General features: G+C 36.7%; 1 protein-coding gene across 6 annotated transcripts in view; it reads right to left on the bottom strand.

Moving 5' to 3' along the window:
• Nucleotides 1–24,867, bottom strand: part of FNDC3A (fibronectin type III domain containing 3A) — a 129,678-nt gene that overhangs the window by 82,708 nt on the left and 22,103 nt on the right. For 5 of the 6 annotated variants that reach the window (XR_012040417.1, XM_072850228.1, XM_072850230.1 and 2 more), the window contains exon 3: nucleotides 4,581–4,656. The exons of the other annotated variant lie outside the window; for it this stretch is intronic. Coding sequence is in view for 4 of the 5 variants with exons in the window: in XM_072850228.1 (XP_072706329.1) it covers nucleotides 4,581–4,656 (76 nt within the window). In the remaining variant the exon portion in view is untranslated. The remainder of the gene's footprint in view (nucleotides 1–4,580; nucleotides 4,657–24,867) is intronic. 6 annotated transcript variants of the gene reach the window in all.

The raw sequence follows: 24,867 nt of genomic DNA, 5'->3' as shown, positions 1-24,867 counted from the left end.
AATTTTCACTTAAGGAAAGTTTCCACAGAAGTCTGAGTATTTCCAGTATGTGAGAACAGTTTCATAGATTTAAAAGAGCTCTTCTGAAAACAAACATTTTGGTCTAACACATGGATATGCAGACAGATATCTTCCTATCTATCTAGCAAGAAAAGCACAGTGTCTTTAGAAAGTAGGAGACTGACAAATGGTTTAAATTGAAGTTGTGTCAAGGAGGAGCAGAAATTATCACTATCAAACTACTAGGCAGCCAAAGAAAATATTTTATAAAATCAGAAAAATGGCCATTGGCACACAGAAGTGCTCATTTGAAGCTGTATTTAAGTTAAAATACATACAACAGAAAAGCAACTAAGATCCAAGATTGCTAACTACAGAAATGTAAAGCAACCATGCTGCTTATTTTACAGAAATATAAGTGTAAGACACCAAGAATAAAACACACAAGTTATTTTAAGTCATCAAAACTCCACCAAAATAAAGGAATGGGATTCACCAAGGAGAAAAGGTCCCTTAACCACCACTGCTCTTTTGCCAACCTTAAGAGATTTCAAACCAGGAAATAATCTTCAGAGCCTTTTCACCCAATCTTGTCTGCCATGGAAGAGGCCCACATTAAGAAGCCACTTCTCACTTATCATAGTTCCAAAACAGTCAAAGATTTACAGATCATCTGTGAGAGTTATACCAGCAAACAGACGGTAAGTCAGTACAGAGACCTGGGTATAAATGCAGCATTTTCTTCAGAAGCTTAGCTCACAGAAAAAGCAGGTATGTTTCTCCATTAATTGGTACTCTAAGTTTTCATTACTTCATTGATTCAAGAACAGCTCTAAAATAGCCACTTTATTCACACCTCTCCTTTCTTGAGAGACGCTGACTCTCCTTTTCAAATTGAGAAGTTTTACTCTATGTATAGAGTATCCAAAGTAAGGATAGTTCTCTTTACAAGTAAAATAACTGACAAGAGCAGCACAAAGACTGATAGAACATCTCAATGTTTCTAACAGACGGGGATATGATGCAAGAAAATACAATTAACATTGTGGTTGGATTTAGAAACAATCCACATTGATTTCAGCAGACAGCTCAATCTCAAGGCGAATTGACCAGCAATACAGCACAAGAGAGATTTCGAATTATCCAAGGAACAGTGACTTAGCAGACAGCTCAATCTCAAGGCGAATTGACCAGCAATACAGCACAAGAGAGATCTCGAATTATCCAAGGAACAGTAACTTACCAAATCACCTGAACTATTGTATCTGGGTATCTGCACTTCTATTGGGGATCCATCCAGAAGCAGCTCACTACCTCTCAACTTCCATTCTTTCATTTTAGTACTATACTTACAAAATTTCAATTTAAACATATGCCCATGCAAATTGCCTTGCAAGAACCTGGATTTACATTTTATTGTTTTCATCTTTGGTCAATGTGTACCATTCCAAATTCTTACTGTCCTTTGTAATCTCAAATTATTTCTCTTTTTCTTTGGATATCTTTTAGTAAGACTTTACTCCAAAGAGACAACATATTTGTTAGCTGCCATTTTCCTAAATATAAATTAGAATACAGACTTAGATAAACAGTACTTGAAAATTTTCTGTTCCTTAAAAAAAAATTTGTCATACATTTAATATTGAACTGAAGCCCTTGTTATTTGTAGAATATTGAATATCCCACAAAATATGAAGTAAATGAAGTTCTCAGAACCAGTTCATTCTAGAAAGCAAACATCGGAAACTAAGAGATATTTGTTTGGTGGTCACTTACCATTCTATCACAAATAAGTAAGTGTTGTGAATTACACATGTAAGCTTTACAAACCTCATTTTGAAAGGGATAAAAGAATGCTTGTAACAAAGTATTAAGTGCACTTCATGAAAAATCTTTGCTTGTACTAATGCTTTTCCTCCAGGTGGATTCTGAGTGTGATACAAGACAAAAACATTAATTGCAATATGCAATATATTTGTCGTGTATAATTACAATTTTTCTGTGGGCAATACGTGCTGTGGTTTTGCAAAGTAGTATACAGATACACATTTTAACATATGTAATAGTACTTCTTTTTACATAGTACATCAGATAAAAAGCTGAATATGCATTCTTCACAGAGACTTTTAAGTTAATACAGTCAGAAAAGAGTATAAAGATGGGTAAGTATTTACAGGAAAAACTGAGATTGAAAAAAAGTATTAAGAAACATTATAGTGACTAAATTAACTTTCCATTGATTGCATCTCCACTAAATTTCAGCCATCTTTGCTTTCTTCATGCTTTTTTAAAAATAAGCATCTCTGCATGTCTATAAGGTTTCCTCCAAACCATACTCATTATGTATTTCCACATCTTTAACTTTGATTTGACCTAATAACAGTGCATACAGTGAAGAAAAGAACAGGGAACTGATGTAAGCTTGCTTTCCTTAGAGTCAATGCAATAGTCTCCTGTGGCTGTAACCCATTTTGCAGACTTGTCATCCATTCTGCAGCCAAGTCAAGGGCAAACTATGTTCGAGAAGTTGTGGCAGAGCAAAAAGGACCACCAATACCAAATTGCTTTCTACAGTGTACACCATCTGAAATTGTTCACTTGATACAAATCTATACACAGAAAACAGGAAAGTAGACATTCCTCATTAGTTGCAATACCTACAATGAAAAAGGTACAGCATCAATTACTAAGGGAACTTCTTTAAGCCAGACAGACCCAACAAGCCAAAAGGTAGAAAGATCCATCGGCATAGCACTCATAAAACACAAAAATGTCTCAGGAGTGGCAAGAATAGACCAGAAAAACAACATTCATAAGATCACGTGCAACTCAGATTCTGCTCTAAGATTAGTGAATGTAGAGATATTAAAAACCTCTATGCCCTCTGTTTTACCACCAACTTATAAACTGTATTTTCATGTCCTGGAAGGGGGAAGGACAAGGAGAATGTCTATGTGACAGGAAGTTTGCAAAAGCTGTGGAATTGATTTGGGATGTAGGTTCCTAGATTGCCAGTACCGCTCTTCGGGGAAGTTGTAAAGACCATACCTGAGCTTACACCTAGTGTAATGCAAGGTGTAAGGTCTTACACTTAGTGAGACCCAGGAACAATTGTCTAATAATTGCTCATGCTCACTTTCATATTTAAAGCATGAAGAAATCATCAGCTGAGTCAAATCACAATAGTGAGCTGCCTACTCAGAAAGCAAGAGGGGCCAGGCACGGATAAAACTGTACCATGAAAGATTAGAACCATATCTATAAAGACATTATCCCAATATTTTTGCAGTTCATCACACACTTCCTGCTTTCAAGACAATCATGCAAGGAAAGTGTCAATTCACTCCCCTCCCCCCCCAACTAAGCCCACCTGATAAATCAAAATTAAAACAAAAAATGCAATGCATGCATTGTGCATTTTCCTCCATATTTTGTGCAACAGAAGTAAAATACATCTTATCTGTTCTTTAACTTAAATTGCAAGACAAAAATCACTATGTTCCCCTCAGATATTGCCAAGTCATTATTACACAGCTATGTTTCAAATAAGCCCTATAGAACTGAGCTGCAACACTGATCCATTTGTGGCTCAAAGGAAGCAACAATACTATGCAACCAGCACAAAGTTTTGAAAAATGGTGCTAATGGACAAGTAAACTTTAAAAATTGTCGATATAAATTTAATTACAATCCAAGGCTTCCTTTTAATCAGTTATTTTGTAGTCAAAGGACCTGCCTATGACACTGGAAACCAGACCTTTTGTCTCTTCTCAGACTGGAGAGAGGGGGGAAAGGAGCTGGAAAATACTTGCTTCAACTTCCCAGAACAGTATCTGTTGAAGCTGGGCCAACATCCAGAAAAAAAGAAGGTAGGATTCATTGGCCCAGAAGATAACAAGCAAAAAAGTGACCCCATAGCTGAATCGGTGGATACTGTCTTATAACACAGTAAAGTGGTATTCTAAACAGCAGTAATATCTGACTGCTTATTTCTTGCAGCTGTAGATAGGCTTAACTGGTGGCTATAATCATTCAGAATAGAAAACAACATCCAAACTGCCCACTGCATACGGGGATGCTACACTTAGACAAAGCATTTGTATTTTGAAGCGGCACTTGCTAAAAGTCAGAAAGGATGCAATTTGGCAGATAATGAAAAACTAGTAGTGGGATAACAGACAGCTACTGTTGGGACCAGTAAACAATGTCCACATGACAGCAAAGAATAAAAAAAAAAAAAAGAACTCAAACCAAATTAACTGTAGCTTTTGAGGTCTGTGTAATAAATGAGGTTAGTCAAAAGTTGCTACTACAGCACTTCCCTGTTGGCTTTGCAAACTGAAGATGTTCCCCTCTTTCTCTCCCCAAAAACTTTATTTCATCTAATATAAGAAAAAGTAATTTGTTTATGGTAGTGAAATCTAAAACCAGTGATCCTCAGCACCTAATCTTTTAGGTCTTTAAATGGCTCTTGTATTTAAAAGAATTTCTGTCAGTCTTTTACTTTCAACACAACAAATTGCCTTTTATTTCTCCTGATGCAGACTCAGGAAATATTAAAATAAATTTATCAGCTTTACCTGTAATGCACTGAAACTGTCCATCTTCTCTTCTTATTGTAAATGCTTCCCCTGGATTAACTTGCACAAGAATAACCTTAAAAATAAAAGAGTGTTTACAACCATTACACAGGAATATGTTACAGAAGTCTGGTACATGCAAAAAAAAAGTTTTACTGGGAAAAAACAACTTTTTTTCTGGTTAGTAAATACATTATTTTTCACTTCACACTGCTTGCTGCCTTCATCCCACAGAGAAAAAGAGATAAGAGCAAGAACAAGTACAGATATTTTTAAACAAACATTTTTCAAAAGAACCAGGGAGAGAATAACTGAGTAAAATAGTACCTGTACAAATTTTATTTTCTTGACTGCTTAGTATAATTAAAAAGCTATTGGTACAGCTTAAATTATTTCAACAGATTATATTAACTTCAACGTTAATCAAACCATTACATAAAGTTTCAGAAGGAAGCCCAGAATTCCCAGTGTTTGAATTTATCATAACCACTTGGCAAACAGCTTTCAACATAAGGGAAACATTGTGTCATTTCCTTCTTTACATGATCCAAGCATGTTTGTACATTCATTGATGATAAAACATTATTAGAAGTCATGACAAAGTAAGTGCACCAGATGCACAGCATGAAACAATATGTATAGTTTTATTTGTGGAAAGCTGTTTATCCTAATTTTGTAAACCCATGCAATACAGAATTGATAGCAAAGCACACTTATCAGCCAAAATAAACAGAGGAAGTCTGACATGTACCAAAGTAGAAGCCTGTTACCATTTTAGACTTCTATATTCTCATTTGAAACCTGCCTTTCTGTGAGAGAAAAAGTTTGTAACCATGAAGAATCTAGCTAAAATTATGAACAAAGAAAAAAACCAGAAGAGCAGGTGCATTTCATAATTTCCTTTCTGGATACATCCTTCTTCACTCTTGCTTGCACGTGTCTAATTAGAGTGTAAGTCCTCCTCCTGGTGTGAATTGGAGACACACAAATCTTTATATACACAACTCTTCAACATTATGGCCAAAAATTTACTCTGTCAAATTGCTAAAAGAAATAAAATTGGTCTTGTTTACAAAAAAAGAAAATGGGAAACTTGAGTGTTACTCATTTTAGGAATACCAGAGAGAAAGGTAAGGGTGAGGAAGAGGCAGAAATCATGTGAATTCCTCCCCCTCTGGTAGAGCAACATTACGAATTAATGAAAAGATGGCAAGTTCTACCCTAACTTTGATGAGATATGATGGATATTCACATTTTCAAACTTAGGCCATGTAATTCAATATTGACTTAGCTCAATTTTGAGCATGCATTTTAAAAATACTACTTTAAGTTGTTTCATGTGGTACAGTGCTGTTACTGGAGAAAGATGTCTCCAGAAGCTTTAGACTCTTTGAGAAAAGAAACAATGAACTATATCACTATTTACATTTTATCATGCTAATAAATTTTCCAGATCTTCCAAAGTATGTCTGAATATAAAATTCAGTAAGAGTTAGCATTCATAATGTAATCTAAACTTAGAAACAAGAGGATTTTAGACATGAACTTCAAATAAGACTTACAGGTCTTCAGAAAATATTGTATTGCCAGAGTTTATTCTAAGTGTTTGAGGGTAGCATTTTAACAACTGGCTATCACCTTCAGAACATGACGAAGGAGAGAAATAGAAGTGGATGAGTTCTTACAATTTCTTTTTCAGACTCCTCAAGCAGGCATAACTTTTTGAAGACATATTTCATTGATTCACTTTCCCTTCTCTGCTACAATTGAAAGTTTTAGCTTGAAATTTAGACTGGAATAAAAGTACCCAAAAGCTTTGCAGGAGTACATGAGAATGTCTTTCCATGTCTGATGTGTGCATTAGATAAGCACATTTGCCCAAATCTTTTGGCTGATTTAATATGCTCTAACTCCTGGGAGAAGCCATTCTGGCTGCAGCTGATGTGTCAATCTGTACAAGTGTTCAGCTCAATATTCTTGGTCTCCACTGTATAAACTATGAGAAGCAGAAGAACTGCAAAACCCTCAAGTTTTAGGGCAATGGCTAGTATAATTCTCTAGATTCCTACTTTTAAAGTAACAGCGAATGGGGGATAACTGGTAACCCATTTCTTCTGTGTCAGTGCCTGAGGTTGGTAACCTGAGTAATGCTGCCGCCTTGGGAACCTGCTGGTTTTCCTCCTCCAGACCTCTGCTGCAGGATATCTGAACTGGAGGCTCCAGCTAGCAGAGTGGATCTGAGCATGGGAACGCACGTACTGGTCCAACTGCAGCAAGTGGGCCCTATGCCTCCTGATTTTCTTTTGTAGTGGTTTCTTCTGTGTGAGAATCTTTGTTGTTCACTCCACAGCTAGCCTGAGAAAGTAAAGGCTCAGCACGCCAACCACGGTGTAACACAGTGAGAGGGGGCACTGTTCAGCAGCAGCTGTGCCATGAGGCAACAGGTCTCCTGATCGAGTCCAGCACGACTCTGACACTCAGGATGTCATCAGATTTTCACATCTCTGAGGATATCTGACTTCCACTCAAAAGGGTAGGGAGACTCACCAACTTAATGCAGTTTAATTAGATACTCAGTTCCCAGGAACAGGAAGTAGAGCCTTTTTGTCAATGGACTATTAGTCTACTTGATGCCTGTGTATTTATTTCACTGGCTCCCACTTTCAGCCTTGCTTTTATGTTGTGCACTCAAATTTGTATTTTACAACTGTTCCAAGATAGGCTGTATTTGTTGCCAGGTGTGCCAAAAGAGAGTCTGAATCAGGGCTGAAGTAATTTCAGAAGTTTCAAGAACTGCTTGTTTCAAAAGTCTTTGTGTTGGGGTAATGTGTCAACATGACCAGCACTGGTTGCTGGACCAGCCTTATCACTGCTGAACCCCGTGGAGTAATCACTGCTTTGAGCAGGGCGTTTTTGACACTTACTCACCACCTAGTAGATGCAATTTGAAATAAGAAAAATTAAAGCTATACACAGAGAGAGAGAGAGAGAGAGAGAGAAAGAGAGAGAGAGAGAGAGAGAGAGAGAGAGAGACTGATACCTTTCTGGTCAGAAGAGATATTACCAAAGAGAGACAAATCACTCACAAGGATTCCCTCTTGTCTAATAAAAGTCTGCTGCACATAATCAAAGATACAAGAAAATTTCTCTAAAGGAAAAGGTAACATGGATCTTTCACAGCATCACGTGTTAGGCAAATAAAATCTACAGGTTGCTTAGTATTTATAGCTCTTTCATCTCATTCTAGATGGCTTTATGCAGGCTTGCACATCTTATTGTCCAACATGCTACTTCATGAAGCCTGACATCAGTACTTATGAAAACCAAGGCCCTCGTCACACTGAATATTCTAGATCTTGATCTCTTTCCTCTTCTGGGCAAAACATTCATGTTGGCTGCAACTAAGTGAAAAGCTTTGGAAAAATCTGATGGTTTGGCCTCTCTTCCCATGCCTCAATCTTTTTGTGACAAATCCTGTTGCTTTACTCAGAGCGTCTAAAGGTCTGCTATCCAAAAGCTAACATGCATTATTCTATCCAGATTTCCATTGCCTGCTCCTCTAAGATAATTATTATAATCTGAAAAAAATTCATTTGTGATGTGTCAATCTCAGTGGGAGGCACGTTTAACACAGCCACTTTTCAAATGCCATTTCTCTTTCTAAATCAACAAAACACTAATTAAGGACTTTACAACCTTAACAAAATAATGCGAACTTAAGGCACTGAGGCCTTGATACAGGCTCTAGAATCCTACAAGCACTTCTAAAGCATAACCAACTATAACAGAACCTAATAAAATTTAAAAGTGTAATTTCTCAATGCTAACACAACTTTGACTCAACATATTTTTGTCTCAAGTTCAAAATACGTTAAGGCATTGCTATTAAGAAATGGGAGTATTAGGTCAACAACTAGTTTTGTGTAATTTCCCCTGGGACTATAAATTGTTTCCTTTAAAGAGTTATTTAATGATATCCACATGACCTCAATATAGTTCCTGATGAAAAACAGCACAAAATCTCTTTCCAGAGAATAGCATACAAGTTGACAATACAAGACTGCAGCTATACAATTATCCTAAAAATAGTTCTTGCATATATAAAACAAAATTACCAGCCCATATGACTAAAGTTTGAACTACCTGAAATACAGTTGCCAAAGACTGTCAGAGTTTTAACAGTGAAATTTCATACTTTTCAATGATACTTAATTTATTCCACAAAAGATATTTTAGAAGATAAACCCAGATCAAATGAACAACATACTAAGCTTTGCAGTAGTTTAATTAAATAGGTATGGATTACAGAAGTTTCTTCTTAGTACAATATTAAAAGCAAAATCCATCCTAAAAACATAGAAAGGCATTGCAAAAAGGAATAGTATTCATTAAATCCCCTTCTTAGCATGGAATACTTGACTTTTTTCCTGATTTTAAAACATTTACTTTCCTGCCTACCCACTGTCAGTTCAAGATACATAGCCTGGATTGGCAAAGACCAGCTTCCTAACAAAACTGAATCTTGCCACATATTAGAAAGCTCAATAGGTTTTTCCTGCAATTGCTGTTTAAACTCAGGCAGCTGCTCAAGCCAAATAAGAACATAAGAAATGTCCTCATAGTCTGGGTCAGCAGTTCAGGTCAGCAGTCCATCTAGCCCAGTACTTTGTCTCTAATATATCAATCAGAGACGCTCTTTAGGGAGAGCAAGCAAGCCAGGCCACTTTCTGCAGTCCATCTCTGTCATTGTCCATGGGTTTGCCTAAACTCTTTGAGTTTGCTTACACTTTGAATTGCCTCCACAACCTCCTATGGCAGCAAGCTCCTGAAGTTCACCTTCTAGCCATTTTAAAAACAATCTCCTACTACTTAAATGCCCCTAGTTCCTGTGCTATGGGATTTGCTGAGCAGTTCTGAGTAAATTTCATCCACCTGCTTCATTATTTTTTAAGCCTTAGCCATTTCTCTCTCCTTGTCCCCAGTCTCTGCAAACTGAGGAGTCCTAATATTTCTAATCTCTCCTAGGAGAACTGCTTCATCCCCTTGACCACGTCAGAGATACCTAAAACCACATCTGTATTAGCAAAGTAAGCAGTGCTCAGGAACATCACCTGGGATGATGAACAATGTTACAGTAGTCCTGAGCACAACACGAGCCGATGCCAATGAGCAGTCTTCTCCCAGACAGTACTGGAGGAAAAGATAGTTTACTAGAACAGACTTGTTCCATGACACTTAGCCTCAGTCTCTGGGAACATTCTTGGGCATGCTGAAATTACTAATGTATAAACACTGCCTGACAGCAGCCTGAAGAAGCATTACAACGTTTTACCTTTCTGAAGGACTAGTTAAGGGATACCATCTTAATTAGCTTTGAAAATCTATTCTTCACCTTAATTGTAATTTGAGCTGCTCTTATACAATAAATATACTCTTAGAATACAACAATTCCATATAAGACTATTTTATACTATTTCTCTCCTCAAAGAATTCCAAATTAAAATATAATTTTATTGTAGCTCAAGTAGTATGATCACTTCCTACAGAGATATGCAACATTGACTTGGACATACTAGTATCAACAGATGTAATGATAATTTAACAATCATTTCATCTGAAGATCTCATATATGATTTAGCTTTACTACATCAGCATGAGTAGGATGAGAAAGTATTCTGATTTTGCATCTAAAGAATAAAGGCAGTACAAATGTTCAGAGAGGAGAGTGCTTCATGTTTCTTATTTCTATTCAGTAAGCTCTTCACTATCTGCAAGAGAAGCTACAGGACATTTCTGCAGACTGAACCAGGAAAGGAGTCGGATGTTTTTTCAAGTCCTTAGCTTACTTCTAATGCTGAAGAAATGAATTTGATAAAAAATAGCTGGAGTCAGGAAAAAAAATTACAAGACTAAAAACACAAAAAACCAAAAGGTGGAAGGGAGATCTGTGCAAGACAGAGCTGCAGCCACCTTGCCTCAGAGGGCTGCTCCAAAAAAGGGAAATTCTGAGGCCAAATGTTAACACGCATCTGCAGAAAGGTCTAGACATAACTTTTATCAGCATGAAGCAGAGGCTGCAGAAGCCAAAATAAGATTCTTAGAAGTATTTTGCTCCACCAATATGGTCACAATGTCTCTTAAAGGCAGAACAGCAACGATACAAAACATAGCTGATTTATATCTTACTAATCCTTGTCTTTATGGATACAGAATACTTTCTTAAGCAGCCTAACAATTTGCTCGTGCCAGACAAGTATGCAGGTTAAGGTATTCCTTCATTGGAGCACAGTGAGGGACAGAATGGAATTTAAAATACAGAGCTAGGAAATCCTGCTTTGAATATGTTTGTTTGCACACTAATTAAGGCCAAAAAGCCCATTAACTCCACTGAAATAACAATTACAAACGATCCCTCGTTCCGTCAGTAAGATCCACACTTCTACAAGCATGTCTACTTCCACTTCCATCCTACTAACAGAAGTAGTGATGTAGTAGCAGATTGCCAGGTTTCAAGATAATTTCAGCTAGCTGACTGGAAAGAAAGGCAGCATCAGACTTGTGGCATCACAAATGCGTATTTATATTACAATATGCAGGGAAAAGTTCTCCCAATGCTCTCAGTCACACACACACACAAAAGATAAACTATACATAGGCTTGCACAATTAATGACTGTTTTCCATCAGGTGGTTAGTAAGCAAGAGTGAAATAAAACCCATGGACATTATTGTGAAGTACCAATACCAAAACTGGATTCATCCTGATAAGGGCCCTAGGTGAGGAGAAAGACTGATAAAGCAGGAAAACAAAAAAGCTTAGGACTAATCCACAACCATGTTACTTCACTGTTTTAAGGCAACATCCTTCCACAGCAGAAACTGTAAACACAATTAGAAGTCGAAACTATTTCTGTCCCTACGGAGGAAAAAAAGCCAATCAGTAAAACCTGAAATAAGTCAATGAGCTCTAAAAACTAACTTAATAAAAGACGTCTTGTAGCAAGTCGACATATTTTTCTTTTGCTCACCATTATACATGTGCTAAAGCAGCTCTCTGAATAATACTCAAAGGCTAAACAACAAGGCTCCCTCCCCAAATACACACACACGTGGACAATACAGCCAGCCTAAAAATAGTGCCTCAAAAATACTTTGCCACTTCTATCAAATACATATATGCAGTGGATCTGTAAGTCAAAAGAGATTTTATTTGAAAAAACTACTTATGCAAAAAATTATTGCTTATATATACAGAGATAATATTTTTGCTTTATTATTTAGGTTCTAGCAGTTTAAATTTAGTCTGAAGTAAAACACCCCCACCCAAACAACAAAGGATTGTGTCTAGACATATACCAGATGATCTTTCACACAGGCACAAAACAAAACAAATCCTGAATTAAGACAGTTGCTAACCTCCTCCTCCACCCTGCTCCATAAAGGTATGAAGACCTACCTAATTTGGGGAAATTTTTGCAGATTTGAATAAGGTTTATAGAAGAGAGTTTAGCCTATCCTCACCACATAAGGATGATCTAAGTATTATACATTTTAAAGCCACAGTTCAAATACCACCTCACTTCAGGACTGACTGAAATACAGTTTCTAACTCTAAGCCAGCACAAACATCAAGATATTCAATTCAGATACAGTAAAATTTTGTTTACAAGTCTGGTATTCACAGCCACGTTTTCAAATCTTTTGTAGCAGGTAACAAATTGTGTTGCCCAAATAAATGCTTTTATACCTAAAAGCTTCTCTGTCTGTAGAAAAAGTTATTAGCTACTGAATATACGACATCATTTTAAAATACTTAGTTTTCCTAATACCTATGGGTTTATTTCTACCCAGCAAAGTCTTAGCTGAGAGATGGAAACTATCACTTTAGAGTTACTGGGATACGAGAGAAATATTTTTGTATTTGCATTAAAGAAAAATCTATAGATGTCAAGCTCTCTCTGTGCCTCCAAAATATCTTAGCTTTCAAACACATCCGTCAGTATCAAGGACTATCAGCCTGCTGAAGGGAGAAAGAAAAAGGTTAAGTTTTTTAATCCTGACTGAGGCTAAAGAAACCAAAATACATTATATACTTTGTGTCATGTGTGAAGTTGTGGGATAAGCCCACATGAGAACTGACGCTCTGTTCTCTCTACAGGCTAGCACTGTCTACCACCACAAAGGCAAGAAAACCAAAGGAACCAGATTGAATTTCAGTGTAAACGGATATTTGGAATCCTTCCCTCTGCCCAGCCACCCACCACCTCCCACTGAAGGGGAAGGGAACTGAATGAGTTACTTGATATCTTCCTCTAAAAGAAGTTAGTTATGCTTCGTGAATTTACACATTTTTCCAGAATGAGTGAAATCTGGGACAAATTTTCCAACCAAGTTAAAAGCCTCTAAATATACGTAACAAGAATGCTAATAGATCTACTGCTAAATATATAATAACAAAAAAAATTCCAACCCTTTAGCAGCAAAGCCAATTCATAGTCTGGCATACGTATTAAAATACTGAAAAATGTGGGGACTTAAGAAGGCAAGGAAAAAGTGGGGGGGAAAAGCTAAGATACGTTACATTAATTTTATCCACTGCTAAAATCATATATAATATGAAGAAATAAGAGTGTTATATTACAACTGTGGTTAAAGCATACTTAAATAACATAGTAAGAGACTGTCTGTACAACAAGAAAGATTACAAATGGGAGTAAAACAGTACTACTGAAAAGCAGAGTTCTGTTTTTCTCTCATTCTAGAGTGGTTTTGGGGATGTGTGTGTTTTGGGGGGCTGTAGGGTGTTTTGTTTTTTTCCTCCAAACAAACTTCCTAGAAACCAAGAGGCTAAAGTGTTCCAAAACATTTCCCTGGACCTCTGAAACCATAATATAAAGAAAATGAAATCACAATCCATTTCTATACTAGCAGAAACAATGTTCTTTTCTGAGATGTTTTACTAGGAAAGAGGCAAGAGCTTCACGGTCAGGGTTCGTTTTTTGGTTTTGTTTTGTTTCTTATTAATCTGAAAACATCTATATTTAGCATTATATGGTTATAGGTGCTGAGGCAGTAGCAAATGATTGTCAGCAAAAACTCACAAATAATGGAAAGACTTTACCAAAATCATATTTCTAAATGCACTAGTAATATACATCGACATAAAAATAGACAGCAGTGGTTTGTCTAAAAACACTGCAATGAAGTTAGCTCAGCAGTACTGATAAGTATTTTTAGCCAAAAAGACAAAGGTAAATTCATTTTTGAACATTTTATAAATTTAGGAAAACACCGTAGCTAATGCTTTTGGTCATTCTGACTTCAAAAATTTTTAAAACACTCAACTAAACCTGTTAAGACGGGGGTACAGCCAAGCCCTTTGTAAGATGTATACTGTATCTTTAACAGTCTGTCTGCAACAAGATTTAAAAAGGGTGTATTTCTGGAAAAGGGTGAATATAATACAACACAACTTCCAGGCAGAGCCACGTTTATGCTCTGTCATTAGGGTACATTCAGAACAATTACATTTTTCTCCACTAATAGCTCCAATCAAGATGTTAATTAGTGACATGCTTTATCTCGTAACCCATTTCAAAAGCCTTAGCACTTTGACTTACTGTTGCTCGCATCCTTTTATTTCTCTCATTCAACTGGTGCTACCACAGTGACAAAGGATGAAGGAAGATTCAACAGTCACCACTCCGGCTGCTCCAATCTGTTCCATTCACTTAATACTGAGGTAATCTTCGGCGATGTGTTGAGCACTGCCTCCCCCTTCTTTTAACAGGGCACCTTAACCTAAACGCCAGGCTGGAGTATCTCCCTTTACCTTCCTCTATAGCTGTGCATCCACAAAGCATGTGGAGGCAGGATGTGAAAGGTAGGATCAATTAACAATATAGTCAGCAATACCTACCTCAAGCCTTCCTTCCTATCAAATTAGCCAACGTACAGTGAGCTTCCTGCTGTACACGAATGTATCATGTCACCATAGCAACTAAATCAACAAATAGCTGCTGCAGCATCTGCTTCTGGATCATCTAACGTCAGTCAACAGAAGGTTCGGGTTTAAGAGAACAAAGCTTCCAAATATATGCCATTTTATAACTGCATTTTTAATTTAGCCTCCTGATTCCCAGATAGGATATACTAGCTTGGAATGAACCAACTTCTGACTTTATACTTGAATCTATGATGCAGCTCATGACTTCAGTTTACAAATAAGCCAGAAAGGAGGGAGGAAAAAACCCACTTTATAAGAGAATAAAAAGATAAAGCAAAGAAGTAATCAACTGGATTCTACTGCACTTTTTCTTAAGTACTGTGTTACTCTATACTGGGCATTTATTAGATACATTAAGAGGCATGAAAAGAAAAAAGTGTGTTTCCCAGTTTTGCTTTATAATTTACATACATCTCTGCCCTAAATAATACTATAACCATAAATATCTTTTATTAGATATTAATATTTAAGACATTTCAGATGGCTGACAAAGATGGTTTCCCTCTATTAGTCTCCACTAAAAAGCTGAACTGAAGACATCCAGTATTAGTTGCTGGCAACCTCACATCTGTGGTCTTTAATCCCAACAATAGCAGGGGCCCGCTGGCATACCCTCACCTGTGGAAAGACAGCCACGTAGGGCAAAACACGCATCCCTCCCTTCTTGTGAGAAATTACTTCAAATACCACATATGCATTACTCTGTTTTAAGTCCTAACCCATGAACAGACAAGATACCAAGTTGTTACAAAGCAGTGTCATGTATCTGGAATGCAACAACATGAGATTACTGATTAAATGTTGCCTGAGGTATAAAAAAATTTAAGAATTACTTGGGACAGTAATGTCTTCAAAGGTAATAAGCAAGCGTACATACACACAGACTTTTATGTAAAAGGACTCAAACCTACAGCTTACTTATAACAAACAAGTAACTTTCTGCTATTTTAGCTTCAAGTCATATTCCTAACATTTGATCAGCATGAAATTCTTTACCAACTAAAAGCTTTCTAGGCTCAAGGTATCAGTTATTCAAATCCAGTATCATTTTATTATTGAAAACATTTACTTTTTAGTTTTCAAAGCAGCTGGTTTTCTATCTATGTACAGTCTTTTGTTACAAGGAAAATCATTACATCTAGGTTGGCTCCACAGAGCACGGTCCAGTGAACAGGGAAAACTGGACACAGACTCAAGATGCTAACTCTGCTGTGGCTCCAACGCGGACTTACTGTGATTTGTGCGTTTGTCATCTCACCTACGCCAGAGGTTCCCTGTTTGTAGGACTAGTACAACAGTATCTGTATGTCCCTAAAAGCTACTGATCAAAGAACACTGCAAGACTTGAGTGTTGTTATTCATTAGCAGCACAGGAATTGCCAGATGGAATCACATCTGTGGTCCAGCTAAGGTAATGTCAGTTACAAATGTGGCACAAGTCATTTTTCCATTCTGTTCAAAACCTGCTGTTCACATCATAACGATGCTAATGAGGGTATGAACTACTCTTTTCCACAATCAAACCCACTAACATTTAGAAAACCGATTAAATGGAAAAATGCAAGAGATCTGTGTAACAGGTATTACACACAGCATAAGATTATTAAATAGGAACAGCTGACACATCAGTAATAAAAGCTGAATTAAAACAGTGTCTTAAGCCTTTGGCAATTTAAAACAATTTAAGAATTTCACGCTTGTGAAGAATGTCACTTCCAACTAATTCTTTTGTAAAGTCATCTTTCAGAAGATTTCTCTATCTCCATCTTCTTTTAGACTTCCTAAAGACTTTCTCCCTCCCCACTTATGTTGGCTAGAAACCAATAAAGGGTTCGGAAAACTTTAGGTTGAGCTCTCTACTATATCACACCAGTCTGTTGTGACAGACTAAGGACACAACATTTCTGTGGTATCTATAAGGAAAAGTAATGTTAGAATTTTCTTTATCTTAAATTCTCTCCTGGTTTTAGTATGAATGATAGAAGAAAACCGGCTTCTTATCCTTATAAGTAAGTGTCCTATAGACATTGAACATTGTCCAAGTAACACTCTTAATGCAATGCTCTTAACACTAAAGTTCTGAAATCTTCTATTTTCCACCAAATTTGAGCAAATTCCAATTTATAGGTTTCCCACAACTACACAACTCTCTACCATAGCATCTGCTAATACTGAATGATAATCTAGAGGGATCTAACTGCTCCATATATGGAGGTAACATTTTCCAAATGAAGAACAGAAAAGATCTGGGTAGTAAAGGCTACTAAATCTTGGGTTTCAGGATTACAGAGGAAATCCATACAGAATTAAGTAAATGTTACAAATTGTCACATAATACGTTGCAGTATGTTTGGGATTTTAAAAAAAACAAACACTATCCAAACTGTTTCAGCTTGGACAGGTAGTAGCAGCACCTCCCAAAGAAAGTGAGAGAAAGCAGCCATCTATTCAGTGACATGCTCCTAAGGCCTATGTATATTTTTCAGGGGAGAGCAAATAATTCTGTGTCAGTTTTCTAAAAGGCAGCCGACAGATAGTAAAATCAGCAAATATTTCATCTTTAACCGCTGCTACAAGATACTGTCAGCACCACTGAATGCACTAAGACAACAGAATATCCCTAGAAACAACTGGAAACAGGGAGGCTGGAAAGATGACTAGACTGTTCAGTGGCACTGACATTCAAAAACTATAGATTCCAATAGCTTTCACTGCTTTTTGTAGAAAGGCAGGTTGTAAAGATCTGAGAATTGGTGATTTTTTTTTTATTCTAGCAGATAAATTGATTTTATTTATGAAAAGGTTTTTTAAATTATTACTGTACTCATATGTTTCCCCCCTTTCTCTTCATGTGAAAGATGATCAGCAGAAAGTTGATCACGAGGTGGAGTGGGAGGAGGGGAAAGATGGTTTAGAGCCTTGTTTTGTAAAAATGTAAAGTTTTCTGAGAAGAACCAGTAAAAGAGAAATGTTAGAGTCTGCATCTAATGTCACTGATAAATGTTCAAGACTTCTTAGTGTCCAGGTATAACAGTATTAATTACTGTATGTTCCATAAGTGTGTGTGTCATTCTTTATTATTGAGAAATACTTACATTTTTGAACTACTTGTTTCTGCTTTGTCTCTTCTCTTTTGCATTCTCAGTTCTCACAGCTTGGGTAAGCAAAGTTGTGTCTCATTTACAGCAAACCCAATCTGTTTCATTAGCATTGATACAGTCTGTGGTTAGCAGATAGTGCACAGAAAATTTGCTACTTACTCTTATTTTTATACTTTTACTGATTTAAAGATATAATAGTAACAGAAGTGTTTCAAATAATTTGGATAATGCAACAGACAAACATTTGTGCTTCAAAGTTTTAAGCTAATCCTTGTTTACAGGGAATTAGATGGAAACAGTGTTAGGAAAAAAGTGTCACTGAACTCTGGAACTTTCCGAGGCATCTGGTCCTGGCCAGTGGTTAGACACATCAACCTCTATAAATAAAAACTGGAAGACTTCAACCAGATTATTCTCATTTCACAATGACTTGTTGTTTGAAGTCCACAGGACTTCAGCTTTACAACACTAAGTAAAACTGGATGAGAGACAGAGCTCGTACTGCACAGCAAAGTGATAGCAAAGGCTAAGCTTTCAGCTAATACTTTGCAGGAGCTAGTCCCCTCAGTAGGCACTTTCCCTGATCAATCTGCATATTTGCAACGGTCCAAAACAGAATCAGGGAGTAAACTTTCATTTAAGTTGTATCTAGATGCACTGAAAGGTAGAAGACTGCCAATTTAATTTTGGAAAACAAAGTAATTTAACAGAGATTGTCTGAGGTGAAAATTACAGTTAAAAAACCCAAACCCTTGGTTGCTTAAGATGCTACTAAATGTTGAGAGAATCAAAAACCTCATTTTGAAAAACCAAAACCCCCCCCCCCCAAACCAATCAACCAAAAAAACCCAACAAAACACCTAAGAGTGCTGTGAAGTGCTACATGTGGCATTGTTCAAAGCAAGCCAGGCACTTTGAAGATTTTTGATCTGATTTGCAACAGTTTTTTAGATACTGTATTTATTTTAAATACATAAAAAATAATCTTCTCTTCCTGTAATAATCTTGTCTTTTTCACAACACTTCTGGAATCAAAACACTCTTGCAATTGTTTCAATTGAGCATCAAAACTGAAGACACTTTTCAGCTGTACTTCAACTGTATGTACTTTGCAATTCCCACGCTTTGACCGCAAATACTTTGTGTCGAATAGGTACTATTTGGTGTTTCCCTATGCAAAAAAAACCCAAAACAAAACTTTCAAAGACTGCCTACTTCCAGTTCTCTCTGAATCTGTTGTGAAGATCTTAACGTTGAGAAGAGAGGAAGAATTAGTTTGCTGGTTGGCACGCATTTGAAACAAGCTGAACAGTTGTGCCATTTTTAGAGTTTCGCTAGTATTCTCCTTCCATATAATACCTAGTGATAAATAAAAAAATAAAAAATAATCTGACAAACATTATGAAAGCTAGCCAAGATGAACAAAGTGAGGTGGACAGTTACAGATTTGCTAATGATGACGCAAGTCAATGGCACTTTACTTAACAGAATTTCTTTGTCAGTAATATCTGGACATGTCTGAAAGTGTGTGCAACCAGTTAGGCATTCACCAAGAAACAATATCCAACATTATAAAGCAGTCATGATCAACCTTTGGCCTAACAGCTGAATACATCATTTCAGAAAGGTCATAAAGATACAATTGATTCTCCCTCTGTAGGCTGAGGCAGAGCCCTTTTGGCCCTTGTTCTGACTTCCTTCACCCTTCTGAAGTGCAAGAGGACCCAGCAAGCAGGATAGACGCTATTTCTCTCCCTTACAACCAGTAAGTGCCATGAACAGCAGGTTACTGGTGGAGATCTTCACCACGCACACAGGAGCTGAGCTCACTCTGGCTGTGCAGTAATCTGTAACTTATATAGTTGATTCAAGGGCTGAAGTGATAGGTGGGAGAAAAAGGTATCACCTTCTTGTTTTTTAAAGAACTCTGCTGAACAACAACTCAAATCAAAATTTGTAATAAATATCCTTTAAAAACAATCCCCTTCCTGCAATCCTGCAATACAATTGTAACAATTCAGAGAAAAATGTAAATAAGCAAGCTGAAACTGAATTTGGACATTCAATTTCTGAAGATTTAAGAAACATAAGCTGTGGGTTTAGAAAGTATATGGTCTAGAAGAGAATTTTGTATTTCCCAACATTGCTTCTGACAGCTCAGATTCCTGTTTGGTGATATAGCAAGTTAAAAGGCCATAATATTTAAGACTGATGGATGTGTCTAACATTTTTACCTTAAATAGAGCACAAAAGGAAGTGCCAAAGGAAGAACTGTATTCTCTATTTATTCAAAATAGCATTTCATTTAAAAAAAATTAGAATGCTAGGAGTTTCAATAGCACTTCTAAAGTAGTTTTTTCCGCCCCAATAAAGTTCTCTGTACACCTAGCTTTGTGCAAATCTGGGTATCACTGTATATCAAAACACTGTGTGACAACACGAACCTGAGTAGGAAGAGAAATTAAAGGCTACGTCCTCAATTTGATCAGGTTGGGAAGACTCAGTCAGTACTGGACCAAGGGCTTGGTGGGAGAAATCTCTACAACCCCAATTCTTTCTCATGTATTTTATCCTCTACTTCCAAAAAGAAAGGGAGAATAATTAGAGCCAAGGGCCATTTTTGCTATGATGTGTAAACCCGAGTCTATCTCTTCCTGGAGAATGTCATTCTGGCTGCTCTATAAAGTGTACAATTCTGTAATATGCAGACGGTTAGATGGACTTTGCCCAGTTATAAATAAACCTCTCAATCACCAGGGGATAAAAAACAGGCTTCAGCTAGCAGGGGATGTACTTCAGATTACTTCTTTGCAAATGTGTAAACTCTCACATATTTTAAGAATGGAGTTTCTGTAGTTAAAAATATGACTTTGCAAAGCAGTTGCAGAGAGATTACAATAGCTGTCCTCTGAGGAAATATACGTAAGCAATAAGGGTGACTTCATAGGTCTTGGACTCTGGCATTCAGGTCCTGCCTTACTCAGCATTAAGTATCCCATGGCACAAAGAAGGGGAGAGAAGGGGACCAAGGAACATGCCTAAGTCCAGGACACTGCTTGGACATAACTGTACCCTTCCAAACCTTACTGATAGAGGAGCACGCAGACTCAGGAACTGGGCCCACTTGCAACAGACTGCAGAGAGGAACTGGGCTACCTCAATGCTTACAGCACCAGGCAACTTGCACCTCCTCACCTCATTTGAAAAACAAAACCAAAACAAACAAAAGGAACAGATCTTTAGTCACCTTCCTGAAAGATATCATCTTCCGGATATGCTTATTTCTCCCAATTGACTATGTTAGCAACCTACAGTGACTGACTGACTTTAAATCCAATTTTCACATGTCATTCAATTCTCCCAAATACCAGTTTCTGAAGAGATTCATTCAACAAGGGAAATCTTGCCTCAAGTATCTTGGGAGGAATCTACTGTATCAGAGACCAAAATAAATCTAGGATTCATATCACGCAAATGAAAACAGACATTTTAGAGAGAAAGAGAAGGATTACTCAGAGAAGGTTTATGAGGATACTTCATTCCATGAATTTTCATACTAAATACAAGTAGGAAAGGCTATGAACTACACAGCCTTCACTCGTTTCTACATTTATTTTTAGACAGCTAATATTAAAATAAATATATTTGGGTGCTAGTATAAATTGTACAATAAATCTGATACTTCTTTCTGAAGCTAACCAAAAGAAGCACAGTATTCATACATAACTACACACCAAAGAATTTTGAATCCTCACTTTCTGCTATGGATGATGGCTTCTTCTAGAAAATGTAAAGTAAGTTTTCAATGCATCTGCAATCAAGGATACAGTTTAAATACATAAGAGAAAATTCTGATCTCAAAAGCAAAAAAATTTACACTTAACTAAGACAAAACTTCAGTCTTCCTGACCAAAAAAATATATTTACTCAGATACAGAAAGGATCTGATAACCTTGAGGCATCAAAACTCATTCTCATAGCTTTTTTTTTTGTGGTGTTATTTTTTAAAAATCATAGCCATCAACGAGTTAAAAACTTCTATGGAAAAGATTTTTTGTATACAGAATGTCCCATATAAGTTTGATTATGTATTTTCCAGTGATGGTTGCTACACAAGAGTACTAATCAATCCTGGAAAAAATACAGCTTTATAATCAGCTTCTGTAAGCTGGCACTCCAGCATTACACACAGAAGAGTTCCAGTGGTTCCAGTGAACACAGTTCTGGTGCGCTTCAGTGCTATGAAGTCACTGAAGGACGGAAGAATAATTGTCAACTAAAACAAACTTTAATGAATCTTGAAAGGAAAAAAGTTAGACATATCTGCTAATTCAACAGATCCAAAGAGGAAGTAAAAACAAAAAAACCCCACCACAAACAAAACCACCACCCCCCCCCCCAAAAAAAACCCCAAACCTAACCAAAAAGACAGAAGCAGCCATGCATGTACTCTGTACTCTATAAAATCAAAACACAGAAAAAGGAAAGGAAAACAGCACAATATGGAAAGCAGTGAGAACAGTTATAACAGTATATGTTGTTAAACAACTTTCAACACGGATTTTTTTTCCTGTCGAGGAAAAGATCATGAAACATATGCAGTTCTAGGCTTGATTTTCAGCAGCAAGGCAAAAACAAAGCAAGCTGGGACTTGATAATGTACCATATGCTTTTCAGAAAGAGAAGCACCAGAACTAAAACTGGGGAAAAGCATTTAGCAATCCAGTTTACATCTTCACCATTATATTTCTGCTGTGACTCCATGTATGTAAACAACCTGAAAACCAAAAAAGGGGATTCTCAGAATTATTTCATTTGTTTTTATAGCCATCTATTACTCTGCTGTCTGAAGACTTCCTCCTATGATAACAGGTTAGTAACTTTAAGATTAGAAGTTTAAATATTAGAAGAAGAAATTGGTTTTAGAAATACTAACTTGTAGATCTGATGCTAAATATCTATGTAAATTCAAAGAATTTGCACTTAAACTCACACACACTATATATATATATATATACACACACACACATATATATATACACACACATACACACCCCATATTACCAGATAGACACATACTACGTATATATATATACACAGAGTGGGATTTTTGGAAATCCCACTAAGCATCTAAGCTTCTGAATAAAGTTTGGAGGGTAAGCAACCAGCTTCCCAAGCTAGAAGTATTACTTTATCACTACACCTTGCTGAGAAATAAAGCTGACTAAAGGTCAAACACTGTATGTTCCATTTCCCAAAGAAAAGGAAGAGGTTAACAGGTATTGGGCTACTTTGAGAGTGCTATCTACCTTTTTCGTAATAAAGGACACCAAGGTTATATAGGGTTGTCTCACTCTGCAACTGTTAGCTTTAGTGGGAAGGTGCAGAGAGGGTCCAGAACACCAGGGTTCCTGCAAACTTGCATCAGTAATTTACTGATTTGTCTTGGAATAGCACTGGGTGCTGCAGAAACTTTCCAAAACAATTTAACATCAGTCTAATATCAGGAAAACAAAGTGTCTGTTAAAGAAAGTAGTTTGAACTCTCGCCTCCTCATTTTCCTCATAAATTATGAGTTTACCTCCACATACCAAATCAGGACTCGCATAATCAAAAACATCCATCCTGTCCAGCCTTAGCAATAATCAGTAAAGCCTCACTGCAGTAGTTACCCTTACATGAAAAACCCTCAAACACTTCTGTCCTCATAGCATGTTTTCTCAGTGTCACTTGGTTTCTGTCAGCTCCTGTGGACCTTCTCCATACTTCACCCACAACCTTACTCACCACCAAGATATAAGGAGTATGTTACCCACTCATGTTGAACACAGTGATGAGAAGGTGCAAAAGCAGTACTTCTGTGCTAAGTAGAGGGAGGAGCTAACAGGCTTGGTCTTTGCTTTTCCTTTTCCCCGGTTTTGTCCTATGAAACTAACAGTAGTCCCTTGTTCTGTGGGACACAGAATGAGGCAGTCTCCCACGGCGGCACTGAGTAGCATGTGAACGTCCACACAGTTGAAGCTCCCCATGTTTTCTGCCTGAACACACACATTCCTCTAACTTTGTGGATTGTTTTGTTTTAAAACATGGTGGAAAGTTACAGCTTTAACCCGATCAAACACTTCCACTATTTGAAGCATATGACCTTTCATCTTAACATGTTCAAATATTTGTACTGCTATTTAACATTTAAACTGCTAGCAGAACTTCAAGTATTTGAAATAGATTATCTTGAAGATATGAACTGTTCTAGAAAAGTACTGAATGGTCTATATCCATTTGGTAACTCAGTTATGCAGTATATACAACTTAAAAATCACAATAATTATCATGGTTAATTCTGGTAAGATGCAAGGAGGGGGGAAATTGATTAAAAAATCCTCAGATGTTTCACAACTGAACAAAAACTTGCAAGTTCTAGGGTACGGTTAACTAGTCTAACATAGGAAATACCAAAATATAAACAAAGTATTTAAATAAAGAGTTTTCTACTGGACTTTCAACACATTTTTCAGTCAGGACTAGCTAAAACTAATTAGAATGGCTACAGTCCAACCTACACACTATGAAGACAGAAGAACATATACATTTATTTACACAGACAAAACAGCTCTGAATTTTGATTGTGGGAACACAATTAAGTTCTGTCAGCACTACAGATTATGTAATAGATTATGCAATCCAACACCATGATGCTGTTACGAAAGAAACTGGAAAAGTAGTTTTTGTATTTTAAGGAAGTAACCCCTACAGAATGTATGTATTGTAGCCAAGCAAATAAGAGTCTTCCTATTTGCTCAGTCTGTGAAAGCTTCAAGTTACAAGTTACAAGTAGCTTCAAAGTTACAAGAAAAAAAAAAGGAATACAATGAACTAATATTCTGGTTGAAATATTTTTAAGAAAATATGAAAAAGGCTCAGAATTACAACATGTTGTACTTGAATACATCACACTTCATTTGAAAGTATATAACCCTTTCATTAGTGTACCATATAAAACAAATGTAAACAAATACTTTTAAGACCCTTATAAATAAATAATGGCCTGCCTGACCTTTTTGTGGCCTAAGTCTTAAGTGGGTAACCTTGACAGAGTAAGCAGTACCTGCAATTCTGGATTTCCTATCTTTCAGATATACTATTGTCTCATATACTATTGTTTCAGATATTCTATTGTCTTC

Source organism: Ciconia boyciana, chromosome 1 (genome assembly GCF_034638445.1).
Source record: "Ciconia boyciana chromosome 1, ASM3463844v1, whole genome shotgun sequence".
Taxonomy (NCBI): domain Eukaryota; kingdom Metazoa; phylum Chordata; class Aves; order Ciconiiformes; family Ciconiidae; genus Ciconia; species Ciconia boyciana.
This window is presented reverse-complemented; position numbering and strand designations above follow the sequence as displayed.